The sequence below is a fragment of the Protopterus annectens genome, chromosome 7.part0 (genome assembly GCF_019279795.1).
Source record: "Protopterus annectens isolate FY-2018-M chromosome 7.part0, PAN1.0, whole genome shotgun sequence".
Classification (NCBI taxonomy): Eukaryota; Metazoa; Chordata; order Ceratodontiformes; family Protopteridae; genus Protopterus; species Protopterus annectens.
Genome location: NC_056739.1, coordinates 244,315,780 through 244,335,881, shown reverse-complemented (window position 1 = coordinate 244,335,881; position 20,102 = coordinate 244,315,780). Strand labels below are relative to the sequence as shown.

The window sequence follows — 20,102 nt, the reverse complement described above, 5'->3', positions numbered from 1 at the left end:
TTGTCAAGGCCAGGGCATACTAGGCATGCCTACATCTGCCTGCAGGGACAGGCTGAGGGGGTTCCTCCTCCAAGTCCCCTTGTGCTTGTGGTGACCTTGGCACTGGTGGGAGGCTGTGTGTCCCTTCCCTGTGAGGTTACTGCTGCAGTTGTTTCTGCAGGATCATATTGTATAGCATGGCACATACTATGAACATGTGTGCACATGTGACTGGAGAGTACTGCAGGGCCCCACCTGGCATGTCAAGACAGTTGAACCATGACTTGAGTATCCCAAACACATGCTCTACAATGTTTCTAGTTTGTACATGTGTCTCATTATGGTGTTCTTCAGTGTGTGTGTGTGTGTGTGTGTGTGTGTGTGTGTGTGTGTGTGTGTGTGTGTGTGTGTGTGTGTGTGTGTCTGTGTGCATTTCTGATTGGTGTCATCATCCACAGTTCCAGTACATACCAAGCATCCCCCACGAGATGGCCATATACAGCTGTGAGGCATGCCAGATGTGGGAGTCATGATAACTACCAGGTCTGCCAGCACACACATTGGTGAAAATGCCCTTGGCATTGCACATGACCTGGCAGATGATGGAGTGATAGACCTTGCAGTTCACATAGAGTCTACTGTCTTCAATGGGTGGTGCTTTTATGTGGACATGGTTATAGTCTATGGCACCCAGTACCTCTAGGTAGTTTGCTACATAGTGGAAGAGATGCATATTGCTGGTCTTGTCCTCAGGGGTGCTGGGAAAATAAATGTGCTCACTAGCATGTCTTAGCATGACATCCAGGAACTGGTGGAGTACCCTGTATGTGGATGCCTGTGAGGCCCACATGATGTCCCCAGTAGGTCTTTGGAAAGTACCTGTAGCTAGTATTCTTAAGGCTACACATACCTTTGTTTCTACTGGGATGGGTTCAACTCTGTTGGCTCTGAGTCTGAGGTGAGGGTGGCAGAGCTTGGTGAGTTGTTGAAGTATGTCCCTGCCCTCCCTGTAGTGCTCTACTATCTCCAACTCATGTAGCCCCTGAAAGGTTACCCTGGATCTAAACACTCTTCTCCTCCTCAGTCTGGGCTGGTTGTCAGCATCATCCTGATCATCGCCCTCAGTTTGTAGCGTGTAGAGATGTAGCAAAGCAGCAACAACCCCTATCATTTTGTCAGTTAAAATTCTCACGTGTGTATTCCAATGGTGTTGAGTATGTGGGAAAATCAGATTGAAGGGTTTCTGTATACTTTATACTGGTGTGCTGCAGATGCTGCCTGTGTGGATTGCCTGACTATTATACATTCCACCTGCCAGCAACATTATTGAGGGGTTTGAATGGGCCACTGTGAGTGGCAGAGGCCTTATTAGTTATTTATAGTTGATTGCCTTTTGTCTGCTATTTCATTTTTCTTCCAATTTCCTCCAGTTTTAAGCCTTTAAAACTGTTGCAGCTAGTGGGAACATTGCTGAGTAGAAAGGTACCTCCCCCTGACACAAACACACTTGGCATTCCTGAAACCAGTTAAGCATAGCTAAGCAGCCTCAGACAAACCCCGTTGCTTAGCTGTGCTTAGCTGGTTTCAGAAATTCTGAGCAGTGCTTCGCAGTACACAAATTTGCTTAGCTAGGCTGAATGTTGCCTAGAATTAAACTTCTAACCAATGCTCAAACCAGTTATGCAGAGCTAAGCACTGCTGAGCATTGCTCAGTTTTCATTTAAATAAATGTACTAATTGGACATTAATTACTCATTACTGACATATTATTAAGTGTATATGTTTTACATTATACAATGTCCATCTATGTGCTTTGATTACATTACCTTGAAGTGTGACTGAACTGTATGGGACACTTGTGTTTACATGGTTGAGTTCACATCATATATCCACTGACACTGGAAATTTGAACAAGCTACATTACCCTGGTTAACAAATATCAATTACTACATCATTCAATAAAATAAAATGATTTAACAATGCTTTCCCATGTAAAGGCTGAATGGTCTGCCTTGATATTTGAACTATGAACTACTACAAGCAAAGGCAGAACTGTAACCACTAAGCTAACAGAGCTGTCCAAATTTTTAGGTATACATTTCTATATAGCTCTTTCATGATACAAATACAGTGGGAAAAATACAACCATTTTAAATATATCAAAACCTGTAATTCTAGCAACTTTCTAAGTTTGTAAGAGCAATATTTAAAAACTATCCCTATTTCTGGCCTTTTGACCCAGTTTTAGTGCTGAGTTTGTCCGGACTTGTAAGCTCCTATGTGCTTACACCAAGCATGATGCACCCCTTTTCATGTCAGCTGCCTTTTCTGACTACACCACTGCATTATAGCCGCTACATGGTTAGGTACTTGTAGACAGGGTGACCCATTTTGCTATTCAGTAAACCGCTAATTTGCATACACCTAATTACCTATACCCCAGTTGCAGCACTACTCAAGAGGCTATGTCCTTAGCAGCCACTGTTACCTGCCATTTGCATGCTTTTAAGTAAAATGGGGAATTTACTTTTAGCTTATATAATCCTTTTTTAATATTTAAATTTTATATTTTGTCAGATCCCATGCTTGGGTGCCACTGCGCTTCACTTGCACATAGTATATGTGCATGCAAATTAACTTTTATTTTTTCATATCTTGCATCAGTTTTACATGTCAATGGCCATAGTTTTAGCCATTGGCATTCCTGATGCAACTAATACATGCTTTACTTTGAGTTGTCATAGCCCTGTTTTTTTTTTTTGTTTTTTTTTTGTTTTTTGCTGTCTTGTACATGGACAGTTCCTGCATACATTTATTATGCAGACACAGCTCCTACACGGATGCCTGTCTGCTTCCTAGATCATTAAATCACCTCATTTGCATGTTTTCCACCAGGAAATGAGGTCATTTACATTTCACAATTGCCTCCATGGTTGAACAGTGCTGGGAGGCTCATGCATGCCCCAGCACTATTTCCCAGATTGCAAAGGCTCAGAACTCCATGTTCAAGCTGTGACACTATGCTTACATGGAGATTAACTCAGTGTAAGCTTTACTGAATTACTCCCATGCACTTTATATCATAAAATATTTTATAAAAATACTGTTAAGAACAAGAATTCCTTTACTTAGTTACCTTTTCCCTCCTTCTCTTTTCTTTTTTCCCTTTTAGTGTTCTCTCAAACATTAATGACATGAAGTGGGGCATATGCCTGTCAGTCTCCTTAATAAGTTTAAGAAAGCCAGCAAAAATCCAGTCTTTCTCAGCCAACTTTTCTTATACAGCCATATTTCACAAATGTGATTGTTACTTTATGGCTTCACATTTATTCAGTAATTTCAGTGTTGCTGATCTTCTCCATGTTCATCTCCATCTCCCAACCCTAGACTTTGCTTCAGGTCTAGAGTACTGCCAATTCTAGTAGTCAACTCCTGTGTTTTTTTCTGTCTCTCAAGTATTTTTTTTTTGTAACATTGGAAACATTTTCATTGGAAAAGTCTCTCTATGAGATTCATCATCAGAAGAATGAAATGCAGAGTTCTTTTTGATGGTTAACCCTTATTGGGCATACTTTTATATTGCCCCTTTAGCCTGTTCTACATCTAAAAATGACTTTGAACCTCCAGAAAAAAAAAAAATATTCTGTAGACAGATGGATAGATACAGCAGCTTGAATCTCACACCTGCATCTCAACATTCTTTGATTGCTGGGATAGACTTGCTTCCCTTCTGCCTGATGTATAGTGACCAGTCATTTTCCACAACTGCTCTATTGTCTCCTATTTTTAATGCTTTGCCTTTCTGGCACAGTTTTGGCAGGATCAACTATTTCCACTGGTGTGGTTACATCTTTACAAATACAGGTCTTGGCTGCTTTCTCATGAACTGGTTTGGAGCATGTAATCTATGTGCCCTTTCAGTTAACAAATCCTGCTATGGAATACCAGTCTAGTTACTTATTTCTTCTTTCATAAAATTAATGCAGTCTAATCCTTAATGTTTTTCTAGTACAGCAGAACATCTCTGGTTTTCTCTGTGTGGTCTGTCCTCATACTCATTTTCTTGGAAATATCTCTTCTTGAGCAGTGTCATACTCAGCCATTTTTTTCTTTATTTTGACCTCTAATATTTGCAGTTTTATCAATTCATCTGAATATCTGTTTAAACTCCATTTTCAGTCTTTTGTTATATGATTTGATATATTCCTTCAATGTTTCATGTATTTTAACTGGCTCTGAGCACATTAAATTTACTTTTTCCTTTAAATTAGAAGCCATCTCATGTAAAAGCTGAAGCTTGAACTACCTTTTGTTGAACAACTGCAGGATATTCCCAGACATTATTTTTTCTTAGCCTTTTCTGGTTGATTTTCTTTCAGGTTCTTTAAATTTCATCTTTGTAGGCATCTACTTACTAGCCAGTAAATTAATTTTACTCAAGTAGACAACATCACTGTCTGATGCCTTTCAATTTCTATTTTCACATTGGGAGAGAGCTGAAGTTAAGCTGCTGATTGGTGTGCAGCCATCTTGGAATTTCTCAGACATTTTATTGTTAAGACTCCTGCCATAAAGTAGAGCCATTTGCTGTTAATCAGTTTGTGAGTTGAGGTAGTTGGCAAGTTCAGATATTCATTCAATGAACTCTGGCTAAAAAGGGCAAAACTAGCAAAGGTTTTAACCAGAATGTGGAAGTCTTTGAATGAGAAATCTAGACCACTTTTTGCAAAGTAAGTTAGATCATAAGTCATCTTGTTCCTGGATGATACATATCGGATCTCAATAAAATGACACCAGCAACTTAGACAGTTTTTAAACCAAATAATCTTTTCCTTGAATCTTGGCATCACTCTAGGTGAAGGGTGGATTAGACTCCAAACCAGTGCTTTACCGCAACTTAGTATACCATGGTAAACTCCAACATAACCTTTGCAGGGTCTTGGTGGGATTCAACTGCATGTCATTTACCCTCATATGGACTAGTATCATGTTATATTTACACTTGCAGGGGGGTGTTTAGAGCCCAGGTTATGTCCATTATTTGGGTTCTCAGAGGCAAGTGAATGTAACCATGATCTTGCTCAGCCTAATGAGTGAGCAGTATGTGCCTAACAATAGAGACACCCATTAATAAGACATTCCCAATTGGTAAATTATGCCTACTAATGGAAGTGGTTTGTTGTATGGATTTGATGTAATAAGGTATGCATGCTGATGTCTAGTCTTAAGAACTCTAGGAGGCTTGGCTAGAGAGTTCTTAGTATTATGATGTTGCATTTGCATTAATGGGGGTGTGCCAGTGTTATGCTCAGTGCAATGGACTGCTAGGGGCATATCGCATCATTGGTTAAGTATCTGCACCTCTTGTAGATAGCATATACAGCATTAAGTAAAACCTTAATATCACAGTTTTTAAACTGTCCTAGGATACTGACAGCTAGAAGGATAGCAATGAGTGTGTGGGGGGGGGGTTGAATCTGCCACCGCTCATTAATGCTTAATTCTCATTTGTGAAAATGACTCCATTATAAAGAACTAGGATTGCTGACATGTTTATACAATTCAAGCTATTTTGGAGGGCTACAAAGACGTATATGCAATTTGGGCAACTTGGGAGGACAAATGGTGCCTTTTACTATAAGACTGTTTGGTGTAATAATGTTGGTATGATAGAGATGATGTTAATAGCAGTAGTATTCAATCTATTACCACTAGTATAACTATTACTCTTCCTAAGATGGCCCCCACATTAGGCCAGAACAAAAAACAAGCTGATAATAAGCAATATACAAACACAGAGAAAAATAAGTGAATCTCAGATAAAATGTATAAAATCAACAGAACAGATGAACAACTTCAAGTGCATAAATAAATAAAAAAACATTAATTTTACCGGGACTTTAGAAAGTCCAGAAAAACTACATGGTTCTGTATAGAATTTTTTCATTCTGACTTCTTTTTTTTTTACTTTTTTCAATACAGTCATTGCCCATGGAGTCGGGTCCATATTAGAACATCGAATATTTAACAGTTCAAATCACTAAAGGTCGACCTTTAGTGATTGAACTGTTAAAACATCAAATGTTCACAAAAAAAATAAAAACAACAACAAAAAAACTAAACGGTGTAGGCGGGGGGGGGGGCAAGCTCCCCTGCATCCCCCACACCCCCGCTACTTAAAAATACCAACTCCGAGACCACACTACATTGAAGTAAATGGAAATCTCCCCTTACAGAGTTTTCCGTTTACTTGTTCGATGTTCTGCAGTTTTGCTATTCTCGTGTTGAAAATGTTAGATTCGACATTGCTGTCTTTCGAGAATGTAATATTGACCCCACGGAGGCTACCAATCATTTCCAAGCCAAGCAACCTACCTCTTGCCTTACCTGTTGCAGTTATTCAGCTTTCCTACCTTTTTCCTCTTTTCTCCTCATCTGTGTGTGTATATATATATATATATATATATGTGTGTGTGTGTGTGTGTGTGTGTGTGTGTGTGTGTGTATATATATATATATATATATATATATATATATATATATATATATATATATATATATATGTATAGGTTCATAGATTGGTACTAGACCCTAGGACCTATACAAGTCTAGCCATAACAATTCCCTGGCTATTTCTTCCCACACTATTTACTTCCTTGGACCCCTGTCTAGCAGGGTGACTGACATGATCCCCGGGGTGAATTTCCTTTCTCCCATCCAATCGTCAAGGTTCCTTTTGAAGAGGGCCAAAGAGGCGATCTGCTTGACATGTATCGGCAGTCTATTCCAGAGTCTAGGGAGTCTCTGGTTCAGGAACCTATCCCTCCAGCATGTTTTGTTTATTGAGATGACAAGGTTTAGATCCCTGGAGCATGTGGCTCTGAGGGACTGGGATTTCTATAAGTGTAGCATGTCCAACAGCTCTGGGTTTGACATGGCCTTGTATGTTAAGCAGAGATCACCTCTGAGTAGACGTTATGTGACAGAGTATAGCTGGAGTTTTTTAAGGTGGTCAGCATCTGCTTTAGACCTCTGATTTTTTCAGTGAGGTATTTCTACTGCCTTTCCAGTTGTTGCAGATGTCTTGAGAGGTACATACCAAAAAGGGTGTTGTATTCTATAATGGGTCTAATGAGGGATGAGTACAGTGGGACAATGACCTCCTTTTTTCTGGAGAAAAAGCTCTTAGCAATGAGGTGTGCCACATAAAAGGATTTCCTGACTGTTGTGGCAATGTGGTTATCATAGGTGAGACCACTGTCCACCTGTATCCCTATGTCTCTTATCACACTTTCAGTGTTTAGTGTACTGCCACCTATGTGGTAATTCACGGGTACATGTTTTTTCCCAAAGGGGATAACTATACATTTCTTGGTATTGAGCTTGAACACATGGCTCTGGCACCAAGCATCTGTTTCTTTAAGGCCCTTTTGTAGAGTATCCACATCATTTGGGGATTCAATAATGGCTCCCAGTTTGCAGTCATCTGTGAACTTTGTTAGCCAGAGTCCCTTAGTGTTGGCCTGTACTTCAGAGAAGTAGAGGCCAAACAAAAGCGGTCCCAGGACTGACCCCTGAGGTACTCCACTTGTCACTTGTCTGGAGCTGGATTTGGAGTTGGCTACTTTTCCATTGTGGGTTCTGTCAGTAAGCCAGATGGCAACCCATCAAGTGACATAGGGTCTAATGTCCAGCTTAGTAAGTCTCTCTAAGATTCCAGAGTGAGGGATGGTGTCAAAGGCCTTGGCGATGTCCAGATAGGCTGTGTGGACTGCCTTACCCTCGTCCACGGCTCTGGAGACTGATTTGAAGAAGTCAATCAGGTTCAGGAGACAAGATTGGCCCTTCACGAATCCAAACTGGGTGGGTCCAGTGTTTGAAGGTTGCCAATGCCTTTGTTTATAAGTTACATGATAATATATTCCATGGCCTTGCAGATCAGACTCGTCAGACTGATGGGGCAGTAGCTCTCGGGATCCAAGATGGATCCCCTCCTTGTGGAGTGGGATAACTGCAGCTGTGCACCACTCAGTGGGCACAAAGCCTGAGGTGAGGCTATGATTAAACATGACATTTAGGTGAGGTGCCAGTTCATTTTGTAGTTCATGTAGTACACAGCCCGGGATATCATCTGGTCCCATGGATGCTGTATTCTTAGCACTGGAGAGTGCATTTTTTACCTGTGTGGCTGTTATTACTGAAATTTGGCAATCTTCTGTTATTGAGATGGGCCATTTAGGGGGTGAGAGGGGGTGAAGTTGGCACTGAATTGATCTGCCAGAATACTGGCAATATCCTTGAGATCAGTATATGTAATGCCATTCTGTTGTAGCTCAGAGCAGATCTGAGCATTGCCATTTTAGATTCTTGACATAGTTATAGAATAGATAGATAGATAGATGGATAGATAGACAGATAGATAGATAGATAGATAGATAGATAGATAGATAGATAGATAGATAGATAGATAGATAGATATTAATCAATTTCATCTTTGACCTGAGCTAATAAATATTCATAAAGATATGCTGACTAGGGTTGCCACCTTTTCAAATGGCCAAAGTGGGACATTTTTGGTACAAATATCAGATTTTACAGGCCGACACATAACCACAGTCAGTGCAAAGGTTAGAACTTAACTTTTTTGCCTAAATAAAAGTTTATTCTTGTAGCATTTTAGTTGCTTATTCTTTTTCTTATAACATTTAGATATTTTAGATACAGAATAACTGTTTTATGCAACTATTACATAAAATATAAGAAATAATTTTGTCCTAAAATCTCAGGACATTTGACATTTTTTTAATTTTTTTGTCAGGAAACAACTGCCCAAAGAGGGACTGTCCCTCGCAAAGTGAGACAGGTGATAACCCTAATGCTGACACAGTCATGAATATTCATAAGAAAGTACATTCTTCATCAAAAAGCACATAAGAAAGTACAGTCTTCATCATTATAAATGAGTAGGTATATTTTGTATTTTTTGCAAATATCTGGATAGAATGAAGTTTTATGCATGCTTTTTGATGAAGAATGTACTTTCTTATGAATATTCACGACTGTGTCAGAATGTCTTTATAAATATTTATTAGCTCAGGTCTAAGATGAAATTGATTGGTTAATTGTTTTTTTAAACTGAATATATACAGGTTTAATTTATTTTAATAACTGTTTTACATCTGATGAAGTTCTATTAAGGACAGAAAACATGGTGAAACAGCTAAGCATTTTGTGGTTCATTTGTTGTGTGGTTTTATCTATTATTAAAAACTTTCTTCATTTTACCACTTGTCTGGAGCTCCGAAGTGCTTAATTTGCACTTTTTGGTTGGAGCTTTGCTGTTGTAAGCACTTGCATTCTACATTTTTGTAGATAGATAGATAGATAGATAGATAGATAGATAGATAGATAGATAGATAGATAGATAGATAGATTTATATATAGTATATATGTATATGTGTGAGTTTGTGTGTGTGTGTGTGTGTGTGTTTATGTATATATATATATATATATATATATATATATATATATATATATTATATACCTCTATATACTTTTATGAATCTATATCTCTATATATCTATCTATACACACACACACACACACACACACACACACACACACACACACACACACACACACACACACACACACATGCATGTGTGTTTGTGTGTGCGTGTGAGTGTGTGTGTGAGTGTGTGTGTGTGTGTACATATCTATCTATCTATCTATCTATCTATCTATCTATCTATCTATCTATCTATCTATCTAGTGCCTGTTTTCAGCAGAGACCCGGGGAGAAAAGCTCCAGTACATACAACACAGTAATATAGCATGAAAATGATGATATCTTATTTATACAAAACATCTTACTATAGCTTCTAAGGAGTAAATGCATCATATACAGTAAAAATAGGTTCTAAGGAAATAAAATGAATTGTAGTACAAATAATAGCTAGCACTATTGATCTTTACACATACATTATTTTTTTTTTGAGGAACAAATGACTAAGGAGGTACCAAATGAAGGTTGATAAACATATCAACAGAGTGCTGCCCCCCTGACATCTCAGATGCTCAGGTAAGAGCCGCCCTCTCCAAAGCAAAAAACACAGCATCAATGGGACCAGATGGTGTCCCGGGCTGCGTCCAACATGAACTCCAAGAAGAGCTAAACCCAAACATAAAACTACTGTTCAATCTTAGCCTTACTACAGGATATCGGTACAGGCCAACACGGAAGGACTGTGGCTGACCAAGTTCGCAGATGACTGCAAACTGGGCGCCATAATCAACTCTCCAGCTGACACAAGCATCCTCCAAAAGGGCCTCATAGAAACAGACAACTGGTGCCAGAGCCATGGCCTCAAGCTAAACGCCAAAAAGTGTATAGTCATCCCCTTTGGCAAAAACAAAGTGCCCACAAATTACCACATAGGTGGTAATCCATTAAGTACAGAAGAAGTCATTAGGGACCTGGGGACCCAAGTTGATAGCAATCTCTCATTTGACAACCACGTGGCCAAAATGGTTAGAAAAAAATTTTATATAGCCCACCTAATCATGAAGGGATTCACATCTAGATCAGGGGAGGTCATCGTACCTCTTTACTCATCCCTCATCAGGCCCATAATTGAGTACAATGCCCCTTTTGGGATGTACCTTACCAGACACCTGCAGCAACTGGAAAGACCCCAAAAGTACCTCACCAAGAGGATCAAAGGGCTCAAACAGATGCCATATGCTGCCCGGTTAAAGAAACTCCAGCTCTACTCAGTGGCATACCGCCTGCTCAGAGGCGATCTGTGCCTGACGTATAAAGCCATGTCCAACCCGGAATTAATGGACATGCTGCACCTCAGAAAATCCAAATCCCATCGAGCTACGCTCGAGAGACTTGAACCTCAGCACTGAAATAAATAGGACATGCTGGAGGGACAGATTCATAACCCAGAGGCTCCCTTCACTCTGGAATAAAATCCCAGTCCAGGTTAGGCAGAGTCCCACATTGACTCTCTTCAAGAGGAATCTTGATGAGTGGATGGGAGATCGTAGGTTTACCCCGGCTATCACTTCTGTGTCACTGTTAGACAGAGGCACAGTATACTAACCTCAAAAAAAGGCATAGCAAAATTAATTTAAAATGGGTGGCGAAAGCCAAATACACTCTGGCTAGGCTTATAAATGCCCTAGGGCAGATAGCCTAGTATGAACCTATGAACCTATGAACCTATATAAAACTTGGCACTCTATATAGAAACAAACCCTATCTTACCAATCCTGCCAGACTGGCCTTAGCTAGAACTCACCTGCTTTTTTCACTACTATATAGTTCCAAAATATTTACCAACCCTTGTAAACAGAAATTAATAACTTTAAATCCTGCTACAATAAGGTTTCCAGGTTTGCATCTATCCAGCCTCATAAAACACTTCAGTGTATTGCCCTCCATCAGCTTACTTGAGTAGAACTCCCAAACTTACTTATACTAAATCAACTATTAATGCTTGATCAAAATGGCAAACACACTTTGGGCATCAATGGATGTCACATATGACTTCAAAAAAAGCTACCATTTCAGTTTGTACTCCTTGGCCTGGTTCTCTAAAGCAAATTTCACACTCCTCAAAACTGAGGTGGAATCCTTCAAAGCCCCCGGGCCTGTGGAAAATACGGCCCAGACCACAGAATCCTTTATAAACGCATTCTATGAACACCTTCAGGAATGCATGGATCATGCAATCCCAAATAAAACCAAGACCCAATCCTCCAAAGTTAGGCGTCCTGTCTGGTGGACCCCAGCCATAAACAAACTATACAATAGAAGGAGGAAGCTACTACATGATAGAGCAAAATCCCAAAAAGGGAAGGCATCTCTGATCAGTATTAGCAAAAAACTACGGGCACTCATAAAATCGTCTAAGGCTGCTTCGAGAGAAAAATTGCACAGGACACTAAGGATAATCACAAGGCTTTCTTTAGTTATGTTAGGAACCTGGGTGGGAATTCCCAGATATGGTCAGGATTATTCCAAAATGACAAAAAATACACCGAACCCACAGACATTGCCAACATCCTAGCTGACAGGTTCAGCGCAAACTTCTCCCCTCCTTCCCCACCAAAAGGGCAAATATCTATCCCAGCAGAGTGCTGCCCCCTGACATCTCAAATGCTCAGGTAAGAGCCGCCCTCTCCAAAGCAAAAAACACAGCATCAATGGGACCAGACGGTGTCCCAGGCTGCATCCTACATGAACTCCAAGAAGAACTAAACCCAAACATAAAACTACTGTTCAATCTCAGCCTTACTACAGAATATGTACCCAAAGAGTGGCGTACAGCAACAGTGGTCCCTCTCCACAAAGGTGGTGCCTCAACGGATCCTGGAAACTATTGCCCCATAAGCTTGACGAGCTTGGTCTGCAAAGCTATGGAAAGGATCATCATGGACCTCATAAATAAAGATATTGGGGACCTACAGACACTGGATCCTACCCAGTTTGGCTTTGTTAAGGGCAGATCCTGCCTCTTAAACCTGGTTGATTTCTTTGAAACAGTCACCAAGGCCATTGACGAGGGGAAGGTGGTCCACACAGCCTACCTGGACCTTGCAAAAGCCTTCAATACAATACCCCACTCGGGCATTATAGATAAGCTCACCAGCTTAAATATAAACCCCTATGTCACTAGATGGGTTGCAAACTGGATCAAGGACTGAACACACATGGTTAGAATTGCTGGAGCCATGTCAGACTCCAAACCAGTTACAAGTGGCATCCCACAAGGCTCAGTCCTGGGACCTCTCTTGTTTGGTATATATTTCTCGGAGGTACAGGCTAACACGGAAGGACTGTGGCTGACCAAGTTCACAGATGACTGCAAACTGGGCGCCATAATCGACTCTCCATCCAACACAAGCATCCTACAAAAGGGCCTCATAGAAACAGACATCTGGTGCCAGAGCCATGGCCTCAAGCTAAACGCCAAAAAGTGTATAGTCATCCCCTTTGGAAAAAACAAAGTGCCCACAAATTACCACATAAGTGGTAATCCATTAAGTACGGATGAAGTAATTAGGGACCTGGGGACCCAAGTTGATAGCAATCTCTCATTTGACAACCACGTGGCCAAAGTGGTTAGAAAAACATTTTATATAGCCCACCTAATCATGAAGGGATTCACATCTAGATCAGGGGAGGTCATCGTGCCTCTTTACTCATCCCTCATCAGGCCCATAATTGAGTACAATGCCCCTTTTGGGATGTACCTTACCAGACACCTGCAGCAACTGGAAAGACCCCAAAAGTACCTCACCAAGTGGATCAAAGGGCTCAAACAGATGCTATATGCTGCCCAGTTAAAGAAACTCCAGCTCTACTCAGTGGCATACTGCCTGCTCAGAGGCGATCTGTGCCTGACATATAAAGCCATGTCCAACCCGGAATTAATGGACATGCTGCACCTCAGAAAATCCAAATCCCATCGAGCTACGTGCTCAAGAGACTTGAACCTCAGCACTGAAATAAATAAGACATGCTGGAGGGACAGATTCATAAACCAGAGGCTCCCTTCACTCTGGAATAAAATCCCAGTCCAGGTTAGGCAGAGTCCCTCATTGACTCTCTTCAAGAGGAATCTTGATGAGTGGATTGGAGATAGTAGGTTTACCCCGGGTATCACTTCTGTGTTACTGTTAGACAGAGGCACAGTATACTAACCTCAAAAAAGGGCATAGCAAAATTCATTTAAAATGGGTGGCGAAAGCCAAACACACTCTGGCTAGGCTTATAAATGCCCTAGGGCAGATAGCCCAGTATGAACCTATACATCTATGATAGTCTCTGCCAAAACATCTTACTAGGATATAAAACACAAGGAAAAAGTCACAAATGGTAAACTAAAACAATTGTAGCCACTGACAAGCACTGACTACTTCAGATTTACTGTTTTGTGCAAAAAAAAAAAAAAAACATTCAGGAAAGATACAGATTGTTGTTAAATTATCCAATAGGCCACAGACTCAGTCACAGAATACTAGCATCCTTTTCAACAGAGCAGTCCACTAATAATCTGGATTGTCACCCTTTGCAATGTATAAATAGCCAGGCAATTGCAAGCAACAGTAGTAGATAAGGGGAGGCTTTTGAAGCTACAATGAAGTCCATGAGGTCTTCTCTTCCCTACAACAAATACCACCTAGCCAGGACAGTGGTTCATCCATGAGCAAATCACTATTTACACCTTATGTGCCCATAGCACAAATAATTCCATGTATTATAGGGAAGGGGGGAATGTCTACATTAATTTGTATTGCTTGCCAGTTTAACTCCTGCTTTCAGGTTATTTTTTTACTTTATTTTTTTTTTTGAAAAGCAAAAAGATGTTAATCCATAATGCTGAAAGAGCATTGTAGGAACATTAAGAAAAGATCCTTAGAAAGTCCTTAGTTTAGCACTTTTTTGGTTTGTCATGGGGTAGATTTAATACCATGAAAGCAGAGGTTGCGTATTGCTTTAAAATGCAGAACATATAGATAGCGATGTTTAAAATATATTGACACTTATTACTGCATTCATTGTCATTACATGGCAATTTACAGTCACAGGAAAAGGCATTTTCTTTAGCTCACACCCTTTCAAATTTGTAAGGATAAATTCCAAGTAAGAAAAAGTCAGAAGAAAGAGAAAAGGATGGAGAAGAAAGGGAGCCAGGTAAAAAAAGAAAGGGGTGTGTATTTGATGTGAGGGGGGGTGCTTGAGTTTATACTGGCTGGATGGCTTCTCTCTTGGGGGCTCTTGGGATTGTTCTATATTTATGGGCCATGGGGACTTTTGTTGAAATATGTGTAAAGAATTTATAGAAGCAAAGTTTAACCTTCTAATTTTGTTAATGGCAAAATTGGTCCAGAGTTTCTACCAGTGATGGATGTAAAATCAAATAATATTATGTGGAACACACTGTCACTTGACCAGGTATGTGCGAGGAAAGCTTGAAATGAGAAACAAGAAACAACACAACATATCTGTTGTAAAACGCATAAGATCTGGACCTATGCATCTTATACTTGCTGTCATGCTTTTTGCAATAAAATAGTTTGGCATGTTTTGATGGATGTCCTTGTAGCCTATGGGCTTGTAGTTGTTGTGGGGGCCATTTTTCAGGAGGTCCTGTTCTGCTGGTTTTGATCTCAGTGCTCTTACTTATGTCACAGCTTCACTTAAAGTTACCTTGTAACCTGACATTATAGTTTAAATAATGCAATATAAATTCTGTTATTCAAATTTTTATTATTTATGAAAACACATTCTATTGAATACTGATATAAAATACTAATATGCAAACTTTTTACTTATATACACTCACATAAATCAAAATTACTATTATTAATGTTATGTTTGTACTAATACTATTAATTTGAAAATACACCCAGCTATTATAGAAGTGTCTTATATTAAGTAGATAAAATGTAATATGTGGATATATTTATTTTATACCACTCATAATTTTCTCTATTCGATATGGGTATGTTTCTTATTATATTAGAATATATGACTGGAAAATTGTGAAATCATATGGGGCTCTAGAGAAGATAGCAATAAACAAATGACAATATTAAGTAGTTGATGATATAGCATATTGATGAAGGTGGCTCTTGATATGTTTACATATTTTTGAAATTACAATTCATATATTATTAGTACAGTGACACGATACTGGTCCATAGATCTGATATACAAAACTTGGTTCATATGTTTTTCTCCAATTTATATGTAGATAATGTTTAAACTACTATGGTCATAATTCAGTTATAACTTTATTTGCTCATTGGTTTGTAGTGATACATAGTTATTTATATGTGTGCATTTATTTATTATTTAGAAATTGCAATATTTCTTTTAGGAAGTAGGAGCATATGCTTGCTCTCTTTTTCTCATCGCATTGATATTAATTGGTTTGAGTGGTTTGGATGGTTTATTCTTCCAACCAATAATGTTCAATTCCATGATTGATGGTGCAGACATTATCAAATTTAAATATTTAATATCTAATATCTAATATTAACCATACCTTTTTGTCCACAGCAATGTCTCAAAGTAGCTGGATTTGCTTACCTTGTGAGAAGTTATTAACCTCTAGATTTACAGTACTTGTCTGTGTATAATTGTCTTTCATTAAAAAGTAATGGTATTAGCAGTCCTTTAAAAATAAGCAGTTTAAATAAATATTTAAATGTACACCAAGCTCATATAATCTTCCTACTTAAAATACATATAATAAAGATATAGAGTATTGTTTAAAGATTAAACTATATTAGCAAGTATATAGTTCAAATCAAAAAGGAGAGGCACACTGATTCTTTGGAAAAAGGCACTACCTAAACCTAAAATCATAAATTCATACTTTGACAGAGATGGTATGCAGGTGTTGATAGTAGAAGAAATTAAAAAAATATATATACATTAGTAAATACATATTGGATTTCTGGAATTGGAGTGAAAATGGTTTAGAACATACTAGACATCAGTACTATACATGCTAAAGGTGAATCAATAATTGCTGGGAATTTCAACTGTTTACTATCTGATAGAGATACTACAATTAGACAAGCTCAAAGATTAATGTTAGCAGCAACACATTTAAAACTTTTTGTCACTGATTTAAATATGCATGAATTATATGATTTGATGTCTATTAAATCATTGCATTATACACATTATTCATTTAGATTTGGTACCCAAACTAATATTGAAAATGTTTTCATTTTGAATGGTTTATATTATAAAACTGAAGAAGTACTAATAACATCTCGCCCTTTATCCGATCGCAGTGCTATAAAATTCACTATCAGCTTAAAGTTTAGTAATTTAGTCTATAACCAAAAAATTCCAGCTTATGTAACACAATTAAAAGATTTTAAAGATTGGTTCTTAACAGTATTAAAATAATTTATGTATATATATATATATATATATATATATATATATATATATATATATATATATGAATTAAAATCGGTATTTATGCAAAAGGAAAGAATGGGATAAAGAATTAAATACTTTACAATCTAAAATAGATAAACTAAAACTAAACATGAAACCTAATGATAAGACTATAAATTCAGAATTAAAATTATTAAGTCAAAAATATCTAGATACTTTACATCATATAATATCAATACAGTTGAAAAAAAATGGAAACTTAATTCATATTCAATTAATCCTAAAGGTGTACATAAACTAGCAATCAGATCTAAGAGAAAAGTGAATAAAAATTATATCAGAAAAATAAAATTTAAGCAAGGAGGAAAAGTTAAAGAAGTAACTGACCTAAAAGATATTTTAGAATGTTTTAGATGTCATTATGAGAATATTGATAATAATATAACATCTTTAGAAAATATCAATATCACAGATTACTTTCTTAAAAATAACATAAAAATTAACCAAAGAATAAGAAAGCAATATTGATAAATCATTTCTATTAAAGACGCTAAAATCAAATTAGTAATATTAAAACAAATAAGGCACCAGGAATTAATTGGATAATCCCAGTATTATAAATAGATTAATGTCTGATAATATAATAAGTCTTTTACTGAAAGCATTTGAAAAGGTTAGAACATCTCTAATTATTCCCCCATCTTGGAATTATACCCTTGTTTCTCCAATTCTTAAAAAAGATAAAGACCATAAATTATGTTCTTCTTATAGATCTATAGCATTACTTAATGTTGTTTATAAATTATTTATGTCCATTCTTGCCAATAGGTTGAAACATAGTTTACTAAAATTAATAAATGAAGACTAGAACAGGCTTTATTTTCAATAGGAAAGTACATGATAATATAATCTGATTAAATACTTTAATCGATCTAGCTAATAAAAAAATAAAGAATTCAGAATAATAAGCTTGAATTTAAATAGAGCTTTGGTGCTATTAGTTGGCTTTATTTATTTAAAGTGCTCAAAAATGTACAATTTTTCTGAAACATTTTTAGATCTTATTACGAGTCTTTATAATGACTCCTGTTCATTTCTGAAAATTGTTCCCTTTTTATCAAGTTCTTTTAAAACTTTATGGGTACAAAGCAAGGTTATCCCCTACCCCCTTACTATTTGCTTTAGCTATTGAGCCTTTTGCAAGTTGTATTAGATGTAATGATAAAAATTAAAGGTTTCTTGATTGATAATGATTTTAGATGCAAATTTCAATTATTTGCAGATGATATTTTAATAACCTCTTGTGATATTGAAATGTCATTGCAACAAATAATTACATCTATAAATTATTTTGAAAACGTCTCATGTCTAAAATTTAATAATACCAAAACAAACAAAACTAATTAATAAAACAATTACTAATAATCTAAAGAGCTTTATATTATTTAAATGGGATAACACTCACATTGATTATCTCAGTGTTGTCGTTACATACTCAGTAAAATAATCAGTTCAAATTAATTATAGTAATTTAAGAAATATAGTAAATAATTTAATAGTTAATTGGAGCAAATCCTTTTTTTTACATTAGAAGATTGACTTACTCTGATAACAATGAGTGTCCTACAGCAAATATTATTCAATATACAGTCATGAATTTTATTTATTAAATTTTTATTACATGTTTAGGTTCCCTATTAGAACTGCGAAGGTCCACTTATGCAAATACGGAAACATTGACACATATTCAGTGAACAGCAAAAACACAGATCGTCCTGAAGTGCAAAATTTGAAATGTCAAATTGTCATAGTTGGCCCTTCTGTGGTATAGTTCCTCAAGGTAAGTGGGTGGTAGTTACGGAACTTAAGGTTAGGGTGCGGGCTAAGGTAAGTGCATACATGGTAGTATATGCAAGCTTTACTTTAGGGTTAGAAGTAGGGTTTTGTTTAGTTTATGTATGTGGTTTATTTATTTTGTTTAGGTAGGTAGCAAGTAGCAGGTGGTAGGGTTAGCCAACTATGACATTTCGAGATTTTGAATTTCGCGGTTTAGAACATTTGGTGTTTTCGTGGTTCGCTCAATATGTGTTGCTGTTTCCGTATTTACTGAAACAGAGTTTCATGCTTATAATATAGACTGAATTTTTATGGTTTCCTAATAAACCAATACTAAAGGTTGGGAGGATGCTGGTGTGGCTTTCCCAAATAATGAACTTTATGCAAAACCTTCTATTTTAAACATAATATCATTATGGGTAAACTCTTCTTATCAATCTAATTGGAAACCTGTACATGAAAGAGCAATTCAAAATAATGAATACAGCTTAATCCCTCATATTTTATTTGCAGTTAATAGATTTTACTTGATCTTAAAACATTACTGTACAAGTGATAAGAAAAGTTTAATATCTATCCCATTTGTAGATAATATTATGCACACTTTTAAAACATTTAAAAATACTAATTATATAAAGACTTACTTTTCCTATTATTCTCTATACTCAATACTAGTGGTTATTTAAAGGCATTTAATACAACTAAACTGCTAGAATTTAAGGAGACAAATTTACTATTCTGGCACAAATTTTTAGATGGAAATAAATTATACACTACTTATTTTCTTATTTCAAAATACTATTTAGAAAAATATACTTGGTTAAATATTCAAAGTTGCAATAAATATGTAAATGATAAAATTAGAATCCTAAAAACCCTTAAACCTTAGAATTTCTGTTTAATATTAATAGTAGTCTATGTAATAATAAATCATATTTATCAATAATATATAAGATCTTAGAGTAGAATTTATGATCATAAATTCTTCTTTATGGAGTTATGGAGTTTATGGAGTTATTCCTCAAAGATAAATAGAAGTGAGTTTTCTATTAAAGATAAAACATAGATTCTAAAATCTAATTGTAAAACTACATCTAATTTTGTTGTGGACTTATGTAAATAGTTCTTTTTTGTCTTTTTTATTATTTGGTTTGTACAATTTTAGTCTTTTCAAAATTAATTAGAAAAATTTGAAACTATTTTATATATATATATATATATATATATATACATATATACACACACAAATACACACACACACACACACACACACATATATATATATATATATATATATATATATATATATATATATATATATATATATATATATATATATACATACATA

The 20,102-nt window shown here is 36.6% G+C and overlaps 1 protein-coding gene across 1 annotated transcript in view; it reads left to right on the top strand.

The window, feature by feature from the left end:
• The window catches only part of LOC122805928 (extracellular calcium-sensing receptor-like), a 121,605-nt gene that overhangs the window by 85,273 nt on the left and 16,230 nt on the right, over nt 1-20,102 (top strand). The window contains exon 3 of the mRNA XM_044076172.1: nt 18,608-18,743. Within this exon, the coding sequence (XP_043932107.1) occupies nt 18,608-18,743 (136 nt within the window). The remainder of the gene's footprint in view (nt 1-18,607; nt 18,744-20,102) is intronic.